Consider the following 18,518-nt stretch of genomic DNA (forward strand, 5'->3'; position numbering starts at 1 on the left):
CTCAGTCGGCATATTTGGAAGAACTTTGAGAGTAACCAATGTACTAACCATCCTGCTTACCCCCAACAAACCTCCCAAATACCATACACGCCTATGGGCTAACCAAACTACACACAAACACACACCCAACATAATTAACTTTCACATACATCAAACCATCGCAGATACTGGACCTTTCCCCTACGGACACAACAATCCAATGTGCATGATCAAACTACCAGCCAAACTACACACGAAATGCATAAACACACAACCAGTGTAACAAACACTCTCATACAACATAACAACCCATACACTGAGCCTTACGCTTACAGATATAACAAGCCAGTGCATGTAATCAACTCACCAGCCAAAATACACATGCAGCACACAAACACACACAGATCATTACAAACACTTGCATACAATATAACAACCCAGACACTGACCCTCTCCCCTTATGCACACAAGCCAGGGAACCCAATCAACTCATCAGCAAGCCAACACACACAGATGCCAGTTTCTCCTGGTTTTGGACCTATCCTATCCCTCTTCCATTACTAACCCCCCAACCCTCTTTCTTGCAGAGCCCTGTGAGCACCAGGAGACCATACTTATGGTAACAGTTTTGGAACTATTACCCGAACACAAGATTAACGTCGTTACACATTGCACTTTAACGCATATGGATTCAGGTTTACAGAATATTAACCATTCATTCTTTGAAGGCACTTCACATTGAAATGTGTATATTGACATTTTCTGAGATTCTGTTGTTTCTATATAATTTTATGTCTGAAATTTTCCTTTTAAAATAAAATAGGCGGGATCATATGTGTTTATTGTTGATCATGTTTTACATTGTTAATACTGATTGACATGCATTTATGTGAACACTTTAATGAACTAGGCACATTAAAAATAAAACATAAAAAGAATTACTTAAAAACATGTTTTGCCCAAAAAATTACAATACTTTAAAGGTTTTTCAAAACGATCGGATTAACTGGTAAAATAAGTTGCTTTTCACTGCTATAGTAAGGGTTTAATAAAATATATAAATTACAGGATTGTCTATAAAATAAATATTTGACTTTTTCTATTTTTGTATGTATATTTACCTTATATCCCTTGTTCCTTTTACACAGTTTATTATATTGTACTTGTTAACTTATTTTCTATGTATCCATTATTTGTTAATTAATATTACTATTTTGGCAAGCATGTAGATGTTAACGGGATATCATATTGTACCTCCTTTTTTTGTATGTATTGGCCTAAGCCCAGTCACTCTGCGAAGAAATCTGCGTTGCAATGTTCCGACCTTAGATCGACCTAGCTGCCATTTTGGGTACATTCGCCATTTTGATTTCTGTTTCAAAGTCACTCTGTGTTCTAAAATGGTGGACAGTGTTTTCCCGCTTGTAACCTAGCTGCCTAGACCTTTGCACAGAGTTAATGTCCAAACTGCCCGTAGGCCAAATATTAGGACCGTGCAATGAGACCTTGTCCTACGTTTGACCTGTAGATCGAGGATTACCTACGCCAACAAGTCCGATCCGCGGACATACATCAAACACAATGTTATTTACATACTAAACATGAACACTTTTTGAGCTACATTGTATAGGACGTGTACTAAGGCTTAAATGTTAAATTCGAAGATACACTGTTGCCATTGTGATTTGTTGTTGTACAAACTGGAAATAATCCACATGCATATAGTCGGATAAACTAGAGGTGAACTCGGCACGAACCCTAGACTGAAAAATGATTAACCTGCAGAGGGGTTGGACATTACGATTGGAAACTGTTTAGACATCTAGTACCTCTCACTTCTCACACCGAAAGGGCTGGTATTCGCTGTGATGTGCTGAGGGCCAGATAGCTATCTGATACTTTGTTTTTTTGTAAACTGTACAGTTATTTGAATAAAGATCTGATAATCTTTATAAGCCCGTGTTTGGTGTATTTTCTTTTGGGGAACTCTGCCTCGATATTTCCTTTTGCTTTTACAGATGGCGCCCGAATAGGGACCCTCAAGATTGATGCCAGCTCGTTGAAGGTTGACGCGGCTATCGGACCGGGATCGGACGGTGTAAAAGGGGGCCCCTTTCTTGGATGAGACGTGACACCTCAGTAGTGCTGCACGACCCGATCCCTGGACGGTGCGCCCGCGGTCCGAGTCGGCATCTTGACGACGGTCTATATATCGAGGGGGGCAGATTTGCCGAAATCACCAACCACGTGGGACCTTGGTTAGAACCTTTTACAATCCGATCTGACCTCCTTAGGATTTGATCAGGTGAGTTGTGACCCGATTCTTAAGTATCCTGATAATTTGTTTTGGTCTATTGCACTCGCGAGTACAATTATTGACCAGGTAACACCAGTATTCTGATATGCCTCGGAAATTGTCTGCCTGCTTCAGGGCATTATTCCACAGTGACAGACAATCTTTGGAATTTGGCCGACCAGTGCCAATGGAGGGGACGCTGGCATGTACTATGTCCTGTAAGCACTGCATTGGTAGTATAGTATTTAATGATATTTGGCACAGACAAACTAGACATGCTTCTGAACTTCAGTGGCCAATCAATGGTAGTTTTGAAATTCCTCGTATTGAATACATAGAATCTAGATTATTGAAGAAAAAGGCTAGACCTACAGCATTCAATGTATTACAGAATTGGAAGAAAGAAGCTATGCAGCAGCTTCAGAGTATAGAAAAGCATGCGTGCCGTCATATGACGAACGCCGAAAAGCGTTGTTATATGACAGAATAAACAGTCTGAGTCAGTTAGAAATATGGATAGGGCTTTCTCACTTGGTATCCAGAAAATGTATCCTTCCAAAGACTTTCATGTATCTGATGAACTTATTGACAAACTTCTAAATGAACGAAGGATTGGTGCCACTGCGCCACCTCCGTATGTTCCTCTTCCAGCTGTTATTCCTCCTCCCGTAGCCCTTCCTGCTCCTCCTATTGTTCCTCTTAATGTTCCTCTTCTTCCTCCCGTTGTTCCTCCTCTTGTTGTCGCTCCTCCACCTGCTCCTCCTCCTTTGCCTGCTGTTAGGGGTCCAGTGGGCTTGCCGGCCGCACCAGTGATAGTACCTTTGTTTCCAGATGTTCAGAAATTGCCTACTCTCCCTCTTTGAAGTGGTTCTACACCACGTGTAGTCGATCGGGGAGCGGAATCAAGGGTTGTAACTCGTAATACTGTGTCTTCGGAGAAAAAGCGTGAATTAACTGCGTGGGCTAAACATTGCATGGAGAGGGACGAACAAGATGATGCTCTTGCCACACTCTGTAATTTGTACAATTTTCCTGAGAGAAACGTTTTTATTGAAGGAATAGGAATTGATTTATGTGTAATGTGGAATAGGCTAAATGGTATAGATCTCCCACAAGGGTTAAGGGGTCTGAATACTATAGTATTCTCTAGAGATACTGCAGAGAAAGTACAAGAGCATGTAGAGAGGGTGTTTGATTATAGAAATGAGTTGAAAAGGTTGAACAATGAAGATGAAGATGGTGATAGTTTGGACATTATGTTTGTGCAGAAACGGTTCTTTCCTTGTTGAAAATCGATAAATGAGGAAACACGAATTTGTACGAAAGATGCGATTAGGTGGATCTCAGATACGTCGATAACTCCTGTTGAAGTATATGACACGTATAGTCAATATACGCCAGAAATGCAGAGGAAAGTGATACAGGTAATGCTAGAGTGCCTGCAGGATGAGTGCGTAAAAAGAAAGATTTGTTGTCCCGCAGAGTTATTATGTATTTATAAGAGGGCTTTTTCGTTTGACACTTCTTCGGCTGCTTTAGCGCTTGATTTAGCTCTGTTGCTCAGTAAGCGTTCGGAGTTGCCTACGTCTCAGTTGCCTATGAGAGAGGTTCCTCCGACATTTGTCCCAAAGGTTGAGATTCCAGATAATGCTGCAACAGGTGCAGTTGCTCAAGATATTCCGGCACATTATGTATCGCAGTTCGTTCACGTCTCGTTCGAGACAGGAAGTGAACACCATTAAGCAATTTATTCCCGATATTAGGAAGAATCCGACAGGGTTCTGCAAAGAAATAGAGTCTGTCTTGCAGTCATCAGTATTCACCTTAAGTGATATTGATTTGTTATTTCCCGTAATCCTGCCTGTTGACTTATGGAAGCAAATTAGGACTGTAGATGATGTACCAGGGTTAGGAGATACATGGGATACTATGTCTAGACTCGATAGAGAAAGGCCAGCTGGTGAGAGACCGCCACAGGTAATACTAACTTTGTCTGATAGAATAGTTACAAAGTTGAAAACTATAATTCCTGAAAGAAGGATTATTTGGGACAAGCTTACGGCCTGTGTCCAAGGAAAATCTGAGGGTGCTACTGAGTTCTTTAACCGGTTCGAACAAGTATTTTCGGATTACAGTGGGCAAGACTTAAGCACGGAGTCTGGGAAACGACTATTTGTGGATACATTTGTGCGTGGATTGCTGCCTGACATCCAGTCACAAATTATGTCTTCTGAGAGCGCTTGGCAAGCGAAGTCTCAGTCAGAAGTACTGCATATGGCTCAGTACTATGAGAAATGTGTCAATAATGAAAAGGAAAGAGTTGAAAAGAGAAAAGGTGATTTACAGACAAAAGTACTATTGCAACAAACTGTTAGAGGCCCTAGAGGGGTTACTTCGCAATTTAGAGGTCAGTACGTTCCACAGGGAAATGCATCATTGGGTCCTGTAAACATAAACCAGTGTGCTTATTGCAGACAAGAGGGTCATTGGCGTGCACAATGCCCGATCCTCCAGCAGAGGTCAAATAACGCATTTGGGAATATGGGTAGACGATCGAGAGGTCGCCCAGGGTCAGGGGGTCCTGCTAGAAGGCAGTTTTCACAGGATTCACAGCAACCTTTTTCGCAGGACAATCAGGCACCAAGTGTGGACAATAGAAACATTTTTGATCATCCTTCTGCTGCTTACCTATCTGTAGAACTTCCTTTCAATGACATTCTGTTTTGCTACGATTTCCCGAAGCAAGGTTTGGAACCAACGCCTATTCCCGTTAATCAGAAAGGTTCCTACGTTGAAATGATAGTGGGAAATAGGAAACATCTATTCTTGATAGATACAGGGGCACAGAAGTGTTCCATTGATCATTCACGGGTTCCAAACATATCACTGTCAGGGCAAACCAATGTTTCTGTAAGGTTTTCTGGCGCACCAGTCGTCTGTCCGGTTTCTTCACTGGTACCTATTACTTTGGGTCCATTCACGGACCACTGTCCATTTCCTTTGACCACGAATTGTGGAGAGAATTTGTTGGGGTTGAATCTGTTGAAAGAATTAAATGCGGTAATTCATTGTTCTTCTGATGGAGTGCGTTTGATGATTTCAGCACAGCAACTTTCTGTCTCCCAATTCTTAACCAGACCTTTGCTGCTGGAATTTAGCAATGTTCCGGAGTGTTTGTGGGCAATTGATGACAATGATGTCAGTGTTTTCCAAATTGAGCCCATTAAAATTATTCTGAAACATGGAGTAAAGTTGCCACGTATTCCCCAGTATAAGATCTCGGTCGATGGTGAGCAAGCTTTGAAATGTATCGTCTCCGATTTTGTGCATCGAGGGGTGATTGAGGAAATTGCAGGTAGTTTGTACAATAGTCTGATTTTGCCTGTGTACAAAAAATGCGATAATGCGAGTCCCTTCTGTTTTATTATTGATCTACATGCCATTAATAAGATCGTTGCTCCACAATTTCCCATTGTGCACGATGTGACAACAATATTGACCAAGATTCCGGCTTCAGCTACTCACTTTAGTGTTGTGGATCTAAAAAAATGCTTTCTTTAGTATCTCTATACATAAGGACAGTAAGTACTTCTTCGCGTTCACCTTAGGGGGACGCTCATTTACCTTTACCCGTGCACCGCAAGGTTACACGGAAAGTCCTAGCATATATAGTAGGGCTTTGAAAGAGCAGCTCGACACACTTGAGTTGCCCTCTAATTGTACACTGCGTCAGTATGTAGACGATCTTCTCTTAGCTGCTGACTCAGAGAGCACTTGTAAGGAGAGCCTCGTGTTGTTGCTTATTCACTTAGCACAACATGGACAAAGCTTCACTTAAAAACATTTCAATATTATCGACAGGAGGTCGCCTATTTAGGCTATCTCCTGTCAAAGGAGGGAAGAAGGTTGACACCTGAACGGATAAAAATAATTTCTAGCATGTCCGTCCCAAATACACAGAAGGAAGTCAGAGCCTTTATAGGAATGGCTTCTTACTGTAGGCAGTGGATCCCAAATTTCTCCTTAGTGATTAAACCAAAGTTGGCTTTGACGAAGAAGGGCATTTCTTCGCCATTGCCGTGGAACTTGGAACACCAGTAATCATTTGATCTGCCCAAAACTGCATTGTGCTCGGCACCAGTTTTGGGCACACCAAACTATGAAAAGGCCTTAGTGTTGTATGTGCATGAATGTGATGGATGTGCTTTGGCTGTATTAACACAGGAACATGGAAGGAAGAATAGGCCGTGCGGATACTTTTCTTCCGCCATTGATCCTGTTGCATGCGATTTGCCAAGATGTTTGAGAGCTGTCGCTGCTGCCGCTGCGTCAGTGAAACAGAGTGAGAGAATGGTCCTAGGCCATGCTATAACCTTGATGGTACCTCACTCTGTAGATGTTCTATTAAAGAGAACACAAACGCAACACCTTACCTCCACATGAGTAACGAGATACAAATTAATCTTGTTTGCACCGCACATCCAAATCAAGAGGTGTTGTGTTCTTAATCTGGCTGAACTTTTACCTTTCTCGCAAGGTGCTGCTTGCAGTGACAAAGAGTCACATGACTGCCTTTACACTACAGAACAAGAGACCAAAGGCAGAATCGATCTAAGAGACATTCCTTTGAACAATCCACAAGGGGAGCTGTTTTGTGATGGCTTTCAAACTCCCAGATGGTACATCCACAGCTGCTTATGCAATCACCACATTGAGCACGGTCGTGGAGACCAAAAGAATCACGCATAACTCTGCGCAGTCCGCAGAGATTATAGCATTGACCCGAGCTTGTGAACTTTCCGAAGGGCTCATCGTAAACATATGTACTGACAGTCAGTATGCCTTTGGGTGGTTCACAACTTTGGCAGACTTTGGGCAGAAAGAGGTTTCTTGACCTCACATGGCACTAAAATTCAACATGGCTCCTTGATAGTATGGTTACTTTCAGCACTTGCATTCCCTACTCAGCTAGCGATTATAAAATGTGCAGTGCATCAGAGGATTGTAGATAATGTAGGAAAGGGGAACGCTTTTCCTGACCAGATAGCCAAACAGTCTGCCACTGATCTCTCTTCAAAAATGTATACTTCAAGGGAAGCCACAAATGCCTGTACTTCGGATGAGGGTATCGAATCCATAAAGAACATTCAAGCCGATGCCACGTTAGAGGAATCTAAGAAGTGGGCTGAGTGTTTGGCAAAATTGGATGATGACAGGTGTTGGGTGAACAAAGTTGAAGGGAAATGGCTATTGCCCGACACGTATATTATGATGATGGTTGTTATGGCTCACGGTCCCACCCATATTTGTGCTCGTAAGGTCACTAAAATGTTGCAAAATGTGTGGGTAAATGATAACATCCCTAAAGTAGCTGAATGCTTCGTTCAGGGGTGTATGATTTGTTTACAGCACAATGTGGGAAAGGGCACATCAACTCCTAGGGATAGTTTTGGTCCACCTTCTGTCCCCTTTGAAGTAATCCATTTTGGCTTCATAGAAATGGAGCATTGTAACAATTTTAAATATGTGCTGGTTGTCATTTGTGCCTTTAGCAAATGGGTTGAAGCTTTTCCCGTCAAAGATGCCACCACTATGACCACGGCAAAGACCATGCTGAAGTAAGATTTTCCAAGATTTGGTCTGCCAAGAGTCATCTGGTCGGACAATGGTCCACATTTTATCGCTGCTGTAATTCTGCAGATATGCGCGGGATTACAGATCGATAAACGGTTCCATTTGGCCAGACATGCACAGAGTGCTGGACTAGTAGAGAGACACAACGGCATCATCAAGAACAAGCTCGCTAAGACGTGTGCCGGCACCAAACTGAAATGGCCGGACGCCTTACCGATCATATTATTGTCCATGAGGACGACCCCTCGCACTAAGACTAGACTCTCTCCCTTTGAGGTGGTCATTGGTAGGCCAGCTAACATTTGGAATGTCTCAAAGACCCGTTCTTTACGAGATGTCGAAAATGTACTTCTTTCTGACTACTGTGGCCAGTTAACTAAAAATCTGTATTTGATTTATCACCAGGTGCGAGAGGCTTTACCTGTTAGATACGAGGGCTCCGGTCACAGCATACGGCCGGGAGACTAGGACCTTGCAAAAGCATTTGAGCGATCTTCCTGCCTCGTACCTCGTTGGAGGGGCCCCCACCAAGTCCACCTGGTCACACAAACGGCGGTGCGGGTAGCAGGCAAAAAGAACTGGATCCACGTGTCCCACATCAAGAGAATTCCGTGCCCCGTGCCACTCGCTACAGAACCCCTTACCAGTACAGCAACCAATGATCACGAAGCAGTAAACAGCATCGAGAGTGCGTCGGAAACTCTCCCTGAGCCCGTGGGACCTGGGAAAACAGCCATTTTAACTCTGCACTTTCCAACAGTTTTGTATTCTATATTTGTTCTGGATCTTGCATCAGATCCTGCTTTGGATTTGTCGCTTCCAACGGGAAGTGACGACACGTTGTTCACAGATCACTGCGTCCGAGGAAATAGACCTACTGCACGGTTCGGCTGTGCCACTGAGAAAATCAGCAAAGGGCTTGCCTTTTTGGCTTGATCATTTGTATACAAGGGGAATCTGTTGGCTAGAGTTTGTGAAAGGACTAAGAAGACGCTGGGCCTGGATTGCCAGCAAATAAACTTTGGAGCAAATCGTTTGAAGAATACGCCTGCAACCACTCCCGCTCATATGGAACCGATAAGAGACAGTGTGACCAGCCACGGAAAAGAATGATCGAATGTGTGGGCCCCGAAAACATATTGTTGTTTAGTGATAATGTTAACTGGTTTTGCAATAGTCATTGCTTCAGGATTTTGGTATCTGGAAGAAGTACATCCGCTTGAAAATATGTTACCCACTGAAAATGTACCCACTGTTACTACTCCATTCGTGCATCTGCACACTCTATCTCCTAGAGACTCTCAGCACAGAGTTACCAGAACAACACTCTGCTAATCATTATGAATGCTACACATGCCATTTTTAATAGGTCCAACTGTTGGGTTTGTTCGCATTTACTGCAACACAGGGATAAGGGGCTGGGTTGGTATATTCATCCTTTACCTTTGACAACTGCTTGTTATGCTTCTGTTAGAGCACTATTCTTTGGCCGATGGAACAATAGCATCTCAGGGAATTTTGATGGAACTTACTTAAATGATTTTGAGAAACACGTTCTAACGCCCCTGGGATTCTCACTCTTTGCAAATAGGAGCAAGGCCAATGTTGCCTCTATTAGGCCTTATGACAGACTGTCCCGTCCTTTTCAATCTTTGATCTCTTTTAAGATGGCTCCTATAGGCAATAGGAATGCCACGCCTCCTTCTTATACTGTTAACCACAGCCGCCTCCTTCTTATACTGTTAACCACAGCCCCGATTCAGTTTCTTTCTGCATACAGAGGAATGGTACTCAGTCAATGGGTGATTTTAAGGGTTGCGCCAACGTTGCAAATTTTACTAGTGAGGACAGACCTATGTATGTAGGCTAATGTGTCTACTTTGTTTGCGGTAATGTAGCATTTCCATGGTTACCCAGGGATTGTCAGGGAACTTGTTATTTAGGGATTCTGTTACCCGGGGTATTTATTGCTAGCACTATAGAAGTTTCAAAGACTCGTCCACGGCGGGACGAGAATGGGGATACTTCAGAACAAATTCTGAGCGATGTAGCTAAATCCGTTGTGCCATTTTGGGGACAAATACTGAACTCAGAAGATATCAGGAGACTAGCGACGGTACTGGAGAGGACCATCAACCGGACCACTGACATACTCTATAATATGACGTTAGAACAGAAAGCAATATGGTTAGTGGCACTTGAGAACCGGATGGCATTAGATGTCATTCTGGCTGAACGTGGTGGGGTTTTTAAATTAGTGGGGTCCGCTTGCTGCGGTTTCGTGCCAGATTCCTCCCCAACGATTTTTAGAGCAATTCAAAATCTGCAGTCCTTAGTTCAGAAGTGCATGTTCCCGAGGGAAATTGGGATTTTAGCGCTTGGTTCTGGGACTTCTTGCGATCTTGGGGATGGAAGCTGCTCTCGGTCGTGCTGATTATTTTAGGTATTTTGCTGTTTCTCTCCTGTTGTATACAATGTCTTCCTGCTATGTGTTCGATGGTAGGAGGATGTTGTGCACAAGCGATGAGTGCATTAGGGCACAAGGTATACGCCCCAGAGAAAATATCTAACAAATTTGTGCTGAAGGTGTAATGCTCACCTGGTATCCACAGGGACGTCAATCAGCCTGTTCTGACCTCTTACGACCTCGAACCCTTCCCTGGAGGCTATTCGACTGGAGACTGGGCCTGAAAAACAGGATTGGTAGTTTAACTCCCTATTGTCTCTGTGTGCTTGAACCCCTTCTTCCCAGGGGTCCAACCCTTCCCTTTGATCCACAGCTCACCTTGTTTTCTTGGATAGTGTGCTCCCCGTCCTGCCTTCAGCGCAGGGGTGCGTTGATTGTTGCAGGCTCGTTGCTGCCTAGTTACTTCACTGGCAAGAGTACGACAGGTAAGTATAATAAGTCTTTTGAACAGTTCTCTAACTTCGTTCCTTTCCTTCCTTAGATGATGGCCGGTGTCCAGGGATGGCGGCGTGCTGCTGAGATGAGTAGCGCTGAAGGTGAGTGAGAGCGCGATGCGCGATGCACCCCTTTCGTATTTGAATTGAACTGAGTTATTTTTCTGTGTCTTTTAGGTGCCGCAACGTTTTCAGCGGGGATGCCGGTTATGAAGAACAAATGCGGTGGGTAAGCGCGGTATCCGGCGCCTCTAGATGTTTCCATGCTAACCTGGAGTGTCTTTTCCCTCTTGCAGATGGATGAGAAATTCCGGAGACAGAGTTCCCCCAGAGTGGCTGGTTTGAAGGTTTGAAGGTCGGTCGTACAGTATTTTAAAATAAGCGAAGATTTGCAGAATGCTTACTAATGCCTTTTTTCTGTTCTTTTCCCTTTTCCTTACGAAGCGGCGTGCCAGGATGGGAATGACACTGCCGAAGATGCTCGCAGAACAGAAGGAGCAATGACTGATGGGCAGAAGCGCCGCAAGGTAAGGCTGTTCCTAACGGTGTTCTTGTTCTTGCAGGGGCTGAGCGCAGAAGAAAGATGCAGGCCTACTGGAGACCGATCCGAACACGGTGAGTGTCACGCTGCAGGTGCAGAAAATGCAAAGCATGTTTCTCAGCCTGAGTGTGGCTTAAATAGTCTCTGGGTATCCCAGGTGCCTCTGGGCTGAACCACACCCAAAAGACCAGACAGCACATGCAGTTCTGGGAACCGAAATATGTGGGGGCATCCATCTTGTCCCCATCAATGCATTACAAGTCCAATCCTCAATGTTATCCTATTGGAGTGAGTGAGTCTGGTGCCACAAGCGCCAATTCTGACTCCAAGTGGGTCTTTGGAGGGAGGGAGAGGCCCTTGAGGGCCATGTAGGTGATCATGGCCTGGCTCCAGCCTGACATCTTGGAGGGCTGGGGACATGAGGGGCAGGAATCATGACAGAAGGGAATCTTAGTTTCTGACCTTATTGCAATTGATATCTCTGATAGTGATTCAGGATGCATGGACATTGAGACGTGGAGTTACTCGTAAAGTGACTAGAAGTAGTTTAGCGCTTGGCTTAGGCCAAAAGGAGGGTTTGTTAAACGGGATATCATATTGTACCTCCTTTAATTGTATATATTGGCCTAAGCCCAGTCGCTCTGTGAAGAAATCCGCGTTGCAAGGTTCTGACCTTAGATCGACCTAGCCGCCATTTTGGGTACATCCGCCATTTTGATTTCTGTTTCAAAGTCACTCTGTGTTCTAAAATGGTGGACAGTGTTTTCCCGCTTGTAACCTAGCCGTCCTGACCTTCGCGCAGAGTTAATGTCCGAACTGCCGGTAGGCCAAATGTTAGGACCGTGTAATGAGACCCTGTCCTACGTTTGACCTGTAGATCAAGGATCACCTACGCCAACAAGTCCGATTCGTGGACATACATCAAACACAATGTTGTTTAAATACTAAACGTGAACACTTGTTGAGCTATATTTTATAGGACGTGTACTAAGGCTTAAATGTTAAATTCGAAGATACACTGTTGCCATTGTGATTTGTTGTTGTACAAACTGGAAATAATCCACATGCCTATAGTTGGATAAACTAGAGGTGAACTCGGCACGAACCCTAGACTGAAAAATGATTAACCTGCAGAGGGGTTTGACATTACGATTGGAAACTGTATAAAAGATGCAAATGTTTAGACGTCCAGTACCTCTCACTTCTCACACTGAAATGGTTGGTATTCGCTGTGATGTACTGAGGGCCAGATAGCTATCTGATACTTTGTTTCTTTGTAAACTGTACAGTTATTTGAATAAAGATCTGAGAAACTTTATAAGCCCGTGTTTGGTGTATTTCCTTTTGGGGTACTCAGCCTCGATATTTCCTTTTGCTTTTACATAGATGTGTGTATATGGTCTGATTCTTAAAATAAATGTTAATGTTAAAGGATAATTATACCGTGTACTTTCACCACTGGAGTGGCCCCCTGGATCTCTGGTGGCTCTGAAAGGTAAGTTGGTGGGGTGTGTTAGTGCGGCATAGTGGGACAAAGCTAGAGCGAGAAGATTTTGATGTACTGCTGACAGCTTCAGTTCGGTTAGCACCGTTAGCTGAGCATGGGTGTGGTTTATGGATCGGTAGGCTGCCATGTGCTGTTGTGCAAGACTATGTGTGGTTTGTTTTGTTGCTGCAGTGTAGTGAGGTTGGTGAGGATTGCTGTGTAAGGACATTTTTGTGTTTGTTTAGCATTTGAGAGGTCTATGCAGAGAGGAGAGTTGAGGTTTAGTGGGGCTTTATTACCTTGCTGCTTTTGTACATTCGACACTCACCGAGTCCCTCGCCACGTTCTACACCACTGGTCTCGTCTCCTTGAAACTGTTTGATGGTCTGAGGGTAGGAAAGAGATGAAAAAGGCCCCCACCTCAGTGGGTCGAGAAGTTTATGGTATTAGGATCATTCGTCCGTCGCCAGGCGTTTGCCTGCCGGAGCCTCCCTGGGTTTCTACGGCTGGTTCCCTCCCTCTGATTTGTAGGTGCTCCCGGTCTCACTGGGTCTATTTATTGTTTGGTGCTCCCTCGTCCATTTCCTCTTCTTATATAATAGTGGGGATAACAGGCTGATTCACAAAACGGTATCTGCTTGCACAAAATACTTAGTGCAAGAACACTCTCCTATGTGAATAAACTCAGTCACAGAAGGTGGGTGCAGGTGGGCCATGAGCGGGTTTGCCACAGAACAACCTCATCCTGGTTTCAGCATGACACCCATGGATATGTGGCAGCACTGTTGCTATTTCCCCTTCATTATAAGGCAGGGAAAATGCAATTGCCCCAGTGTTTTCTTCCAACCGCTGACAGCATCGATCTGCCTAGAATAGAAATGGCAATGCTTGAGATCCGTATTTTTAACTCCTCAAAACAACACCTACTTTATTGAAAAATCAGGAGTCCATCAATCTGCCTAAAATAGAAATGTCAATGCTTGATATCCGTTTTTTTTAAACTCACCAAAACAGCAACTATTTTATTTAAATTCATAAATTCGCTAGTGGGACTCAAGAAACCACCTCCAGTAGTTGCATTTTCGGCAAAGTAGCTTGAAAGGAGAAGAAAAAACACTTTCATTTACACGCGACCAATCAAAGCAAAGTATTGAAGTTGCACAAAAGAGGTTGAACTTTGCTATGAATTTAGAAAAGCAATATTGTTTTTCTATGTTTAAACAGTTTAAAGCAAGGAATCAACTGTCAACGAGAGGGCAGAAAAGTCACCAGTTTTTTCTTTCAAGAATTCTCTAGACACACTAGGTAACTGTGCAGTAGTCCGGCAATGTGAGGGTCTCATCTTAGTAATGGGCTCCCTAGGAATTCCTTTTATAGAAAGCAGAGCAACTATGGAATTCCTGGGGGAATACAGGTTGATCTGTAAAGTGATGTCTAAAATGGTTTGCACACACATTTTCTTAATTTGATAAATATGGCTTATTCCAATCCTACCATTTAAAATTCACACAGGCTTATTTGTCGTGCATGCATTGGAGCTTGCCACAGATGAATTGTAGCATATATGAACCCATGTGCCCATAGGTCTTCACAGTCTCTTCTCATGCTGCACCATGAAATGGCTGAAAGATAAGTAGTAGATGTGTACTTACGCAGAAGATATTCAGAGCTGTCGTGATCGTAGTCATTGTCCTCAGGAAAGTGATTGATTCGAAAGCAGTTTCCTTTGTAAAGTCCTAAACAATAAAGGGAAAATGTAGAGTTAGCAAAAGGATGCCAGAGAGTTGCCCATACATCTCTGTGGTTTACAGTGTGTTGCATTTTATTATGGTCAGAAATATTTTCAGAAATTCCTAAGACGTGCTAATTCTAGTGCTTCTGCCTTGATTTCTAATATCATAATAATGGCTGGCTTGGTAAGACCGGCTGGTGATATCACCAAGGAACTGAAGGTCTCAGTTAAACGCTCTGACCCATGCCCAGCTACACTGATCAAGGATAAGATAGCTACCCCCCTGGAGGAGGCATGGATACATTGTGTAGGACATCCCTAACACTAGGTAGTGACATAACATCACTAAAGGCGGTCACAGTTAACACCCCGCCCCCAAAGAATTTGAATGTAGACCTGGAGGTACTTGAAAACTACAGACACATAACTAACATTCATTTTATTATTAAAATGCTGGAAAAGATAAGTACCACCCAACTGGTCATCCAGAATGAAGAGAACTTCCTACTCCATGAAAAACAATCTTGTTTTTGCCCAAATAGGAATATGGAGACAACTCTCTTTTTCATGAGTCAATTCTGTAGGCACTTAAAAACAATCCAACACAAGGCCCACATATTTCATGATCTATCTAATGGCTACCCACGATATAATCATCCATCAAACACTAACATAAAGATTAAAAGTCCATGTAGCAATAGATAGTACTTTCATGAAAGTGAATCACCAATTACCTTGATGATCAGACCTGGAAAGTTAAAATGGGAGACTTCTGCTGTACAAACAATTGTCCACCCTAACGTGCAGTGCTCCCAGGACTCCATCTTATTCCCATGGCTATTTAATACATCCAGCCTCTTGCAGACATTATCAAAGTCTTCTCAAAATCTTTCCAAATAAACTTAGATGATTCTCGGGTACAGCAACATTCAACAAATAAACAAATTCCTCCAGAGAATGCATGCTTGGACCATAGGGTATAATCCCAGCCTTAATGTCGCTACAATAGAGATTATTTTCTTTGGTACTCCAACACTGGCAACACTATTCTTCAAATGGCCACCCCTCATGTCTACAACACCCACCCTGTTGGCTCAGGTAAAGAATCCAACTATCATTTTCTATTTTCAACTCTCACTACAACCACAAATGGAATCGCAATTCTTGCATCATATCCTTAAAAGAATTGTCCATTACTTGGGAATGACACAGAAAATTGGAGGTGACCAGAGCCCTTGTCCTCTATCGTCTAGACTTGTGCAATAGTAACTCTCTCTCTACAATTAAACACAGGCCAGCTAAACCAACTGCAACTTATCCATAATAAAGCAGCTAAAGGCATCCAGGCTCTCAAGTCCTCTGAGCAGATCTCACCAGGCATGAAAACACTCAACAGGCTCCCTACAGCAAGGACATTAACATATCAAATCAACTATATTACTTTCTGAATCCTCCATAACATTGCCCCCAAATACCTCTAATTATACATCAACAAATATGTTCCTACAACACAGCTAAGATCACCACTGCATAACTACAATCCGGTTTAAAAGACTGAAACACACCGGGGGATCCCTCCAAGAAATTCTGGAACAAACTGCCCACAACCCTAAAAATAGACTATACCCTCAAAAGGTTCAAAGGGAATGTGCAAATCTGACTTCTTAAACAAAAGATCTACTCAAATATACTGGCATAAATAAATCAAGTAAACTTCCCTTCTCCCCATGTCTCCTATTCTTGACTCCACAACACGTATACCTTATGACTGGCACTCGGCCCCACTGCCCCACAGCCACTTTGAGCCATTACCCGATAACCTCGAAAATGCCTGCCTGGGCCCTGTGAAAGGACATCTGAATTCTTGCTCTGCTCACTTCTGTTCTGCTTGTTGTAATATGAATAACCAATAAGCACCAGATTGTATTGCAACTAATGTTGCCTTAGCAAAAGTCGTAAGCAGTCTACCTCATCGCATGTTTACTATTCCTTCTATACACGTCACCACTTTTTGTATTATATTAGATGTGCACTTTTGATTTTTTCCAGGAGTTTTGGAGCATCATCCTAGTGAGTTAGTGAATTATACAAGTTGATGAATTAATCAATAAATATTATTAGTTATATATTTGTAGACTTGTAAAGTAACCCAATGATCATTATTTATAATCTCCTGCTGGACCCATTGCTATAAAAATATTTGCTTGACCTGCTTTCCATACAAGCCTCCACACTGTCAAATCACTTTGGTGGCAACTGGGGCAGTATATACAAACGCATAAAATAACATAACATTGCTTGATGAAAGGTGAAGCAGTCTAGTGATGAGCTTTCAAGGGCCTTGCATGACAAGTCTAATTATTCACTCTCTAGCTCTATTGATGTGTTTTTTAACAAAACAAAGTACAGGACTTTCCTTTTGTGATACCAATACAAATTGACGTCTCGTATTTAGTTTCTTAGCTCCTACTACCTTCATATGCTTGTCTAACTTACAATACCCATCTGTCACCTGCATTATTACAATAGAATGACGACAGAGGTGGAGACTACACAGAGTGCACACTCAAGGATCACACAGGAAATGAGCAGACCAGATGGTCCCGTGGGTGGATTTTCATGGCCAACATCTATCAACTTGCATACCATCAATCACCATATCTTTGCAGAATTTTTCTTCTACTGGTGGAAAACATCCAACTTGTCCCGATCCAACTTTCCAGTTACCCTCAACTTATTTTACTGTAGAAAGCCTCTTTCTGCTGTGTTACCTGTCTTTATCAAGGCTGTACCATGAAAACATTTGTATTTCTAACTCTTGATCATGAACTGCATGTGCTTCACCTATGCTGCTTCACAAATGAACTACAAATATAAATACATTAATACACTTGCTAAATTATGTTGATATGGGTACTGACCCCTGGGGCACTCCACATGCGACTGAAGATCTATGTCCCATTTAAAGTAGTCAAAGTGAAATTGACAACAATTGACAACAATTTAGCAATAATCACCCGTTCCACAGGCTGGAATGGGTGGTAACGGGCCGGGGCCCAAGGTAATGACTATGGGCCTCATTACACGGTAGGCGGTAGGGGTTTACCGGTACCGGTAAGGACACCGGTACCGGTAAACCCCTACCGCCTTACTACGAGTTCCGTAATTAGCACCTTCCCCATTCTCATTATGCCCTATGGGGGCAAAAATGGGAATGGGGAAGAGCCTTGGTGAATGGGGAATTATCGCCCCCACTCACCTTAGAGTAGGGCGCTAATTCCGCCATCCACCAAGGTGGACACAGTAAAATACCGGCGGCAACCATGGCGCTAAAAGCGCCATGGTTACCGCCTACTGTGTAATGAGGCCCTATGGCTATTAGCATCCCGGGTTTCCAAACCAGAAAACCTTGGTGCTAAGAGCAAAGTAATTTGTTTAAATGAACTGGGCACCAATTGAAACAAAATATTCACTAAAGACGGCTGCCATGGATCAGGAAGGCAGGGCTCCATACGTATCGCCCATCTTCTATTTCCATGGCGGCCAGGAGGGATACAGAGTGGCAGCAGCAGTGGCGCCGCTGCTTAATTAAAAAGGTTAGTTGGGCTGGGAGGGAGGGATGCAAGGGTAGGTGGGTTGAAGATGGTGGATCATGGGATTTAGCCTGCGATCCAAGCAACCTGATTGGTTGCTTTCCCTGCCCCGGGTGGTAATTTAATGAAAGTCCAACCGCACTACATTAGTTACGTAGTTATCTACATTGCTAATATGATAGATGGAAATGACATTGCCCGGATTAGATCCTGCAGTACTGAAATGATACTGAGTCTTCCTAAGCAGGTGTAATAATCAGCTGTACTGGTAAGACTATGGGCCTCATCACGAGTTTGGCGGTAACCCTTAAATCCAGCGGTAGCGCTATTACTGCTGGATTTAAGGGTCTGCCAAA

At 43.3% G+C, this 18,518-nt stretch overlaps 1 protein-coding gene across 1 annotated transcript in view; it reads right to left on the reverse strand.

Moving 5' to 3' along the window:
• The window catches only part of CACNG4 (calcium voltage-gated channel auxiliary subunit gamma 4), a 760,913-nt gene that overhangs the window by 275,134 nt on the left and 467,261 nt on the right, over nt 1-18,518 (reverse strand). The window contains exon 2 of the mRNA XM_069655045.1: nt 14,490-14,573. Coding sequence (XP_069511146.1) covers nt 14,490-14,573 — 84 coding nt within the window. The remainder of the gene's footprint in view (nt 1-14,489; nt 14,574-18,518) is intronic.

Source organism: Ambystoma mexicanum, chromosome 3q, assembly GCF_040938575.1.
Source record: "Ambystoma mexicanum isolate Mex_15411 chromosome 3q, UKY_AmexF1_1, whole genome shotgun sequence".
In the NCBI taxonomy this organism is placed as follows: Eukaryota; Metazoa; Chordata; class Amphibia; order Caudata; family Ambystomatidae; genus Ambystoma; species Ambystoma mexicanum.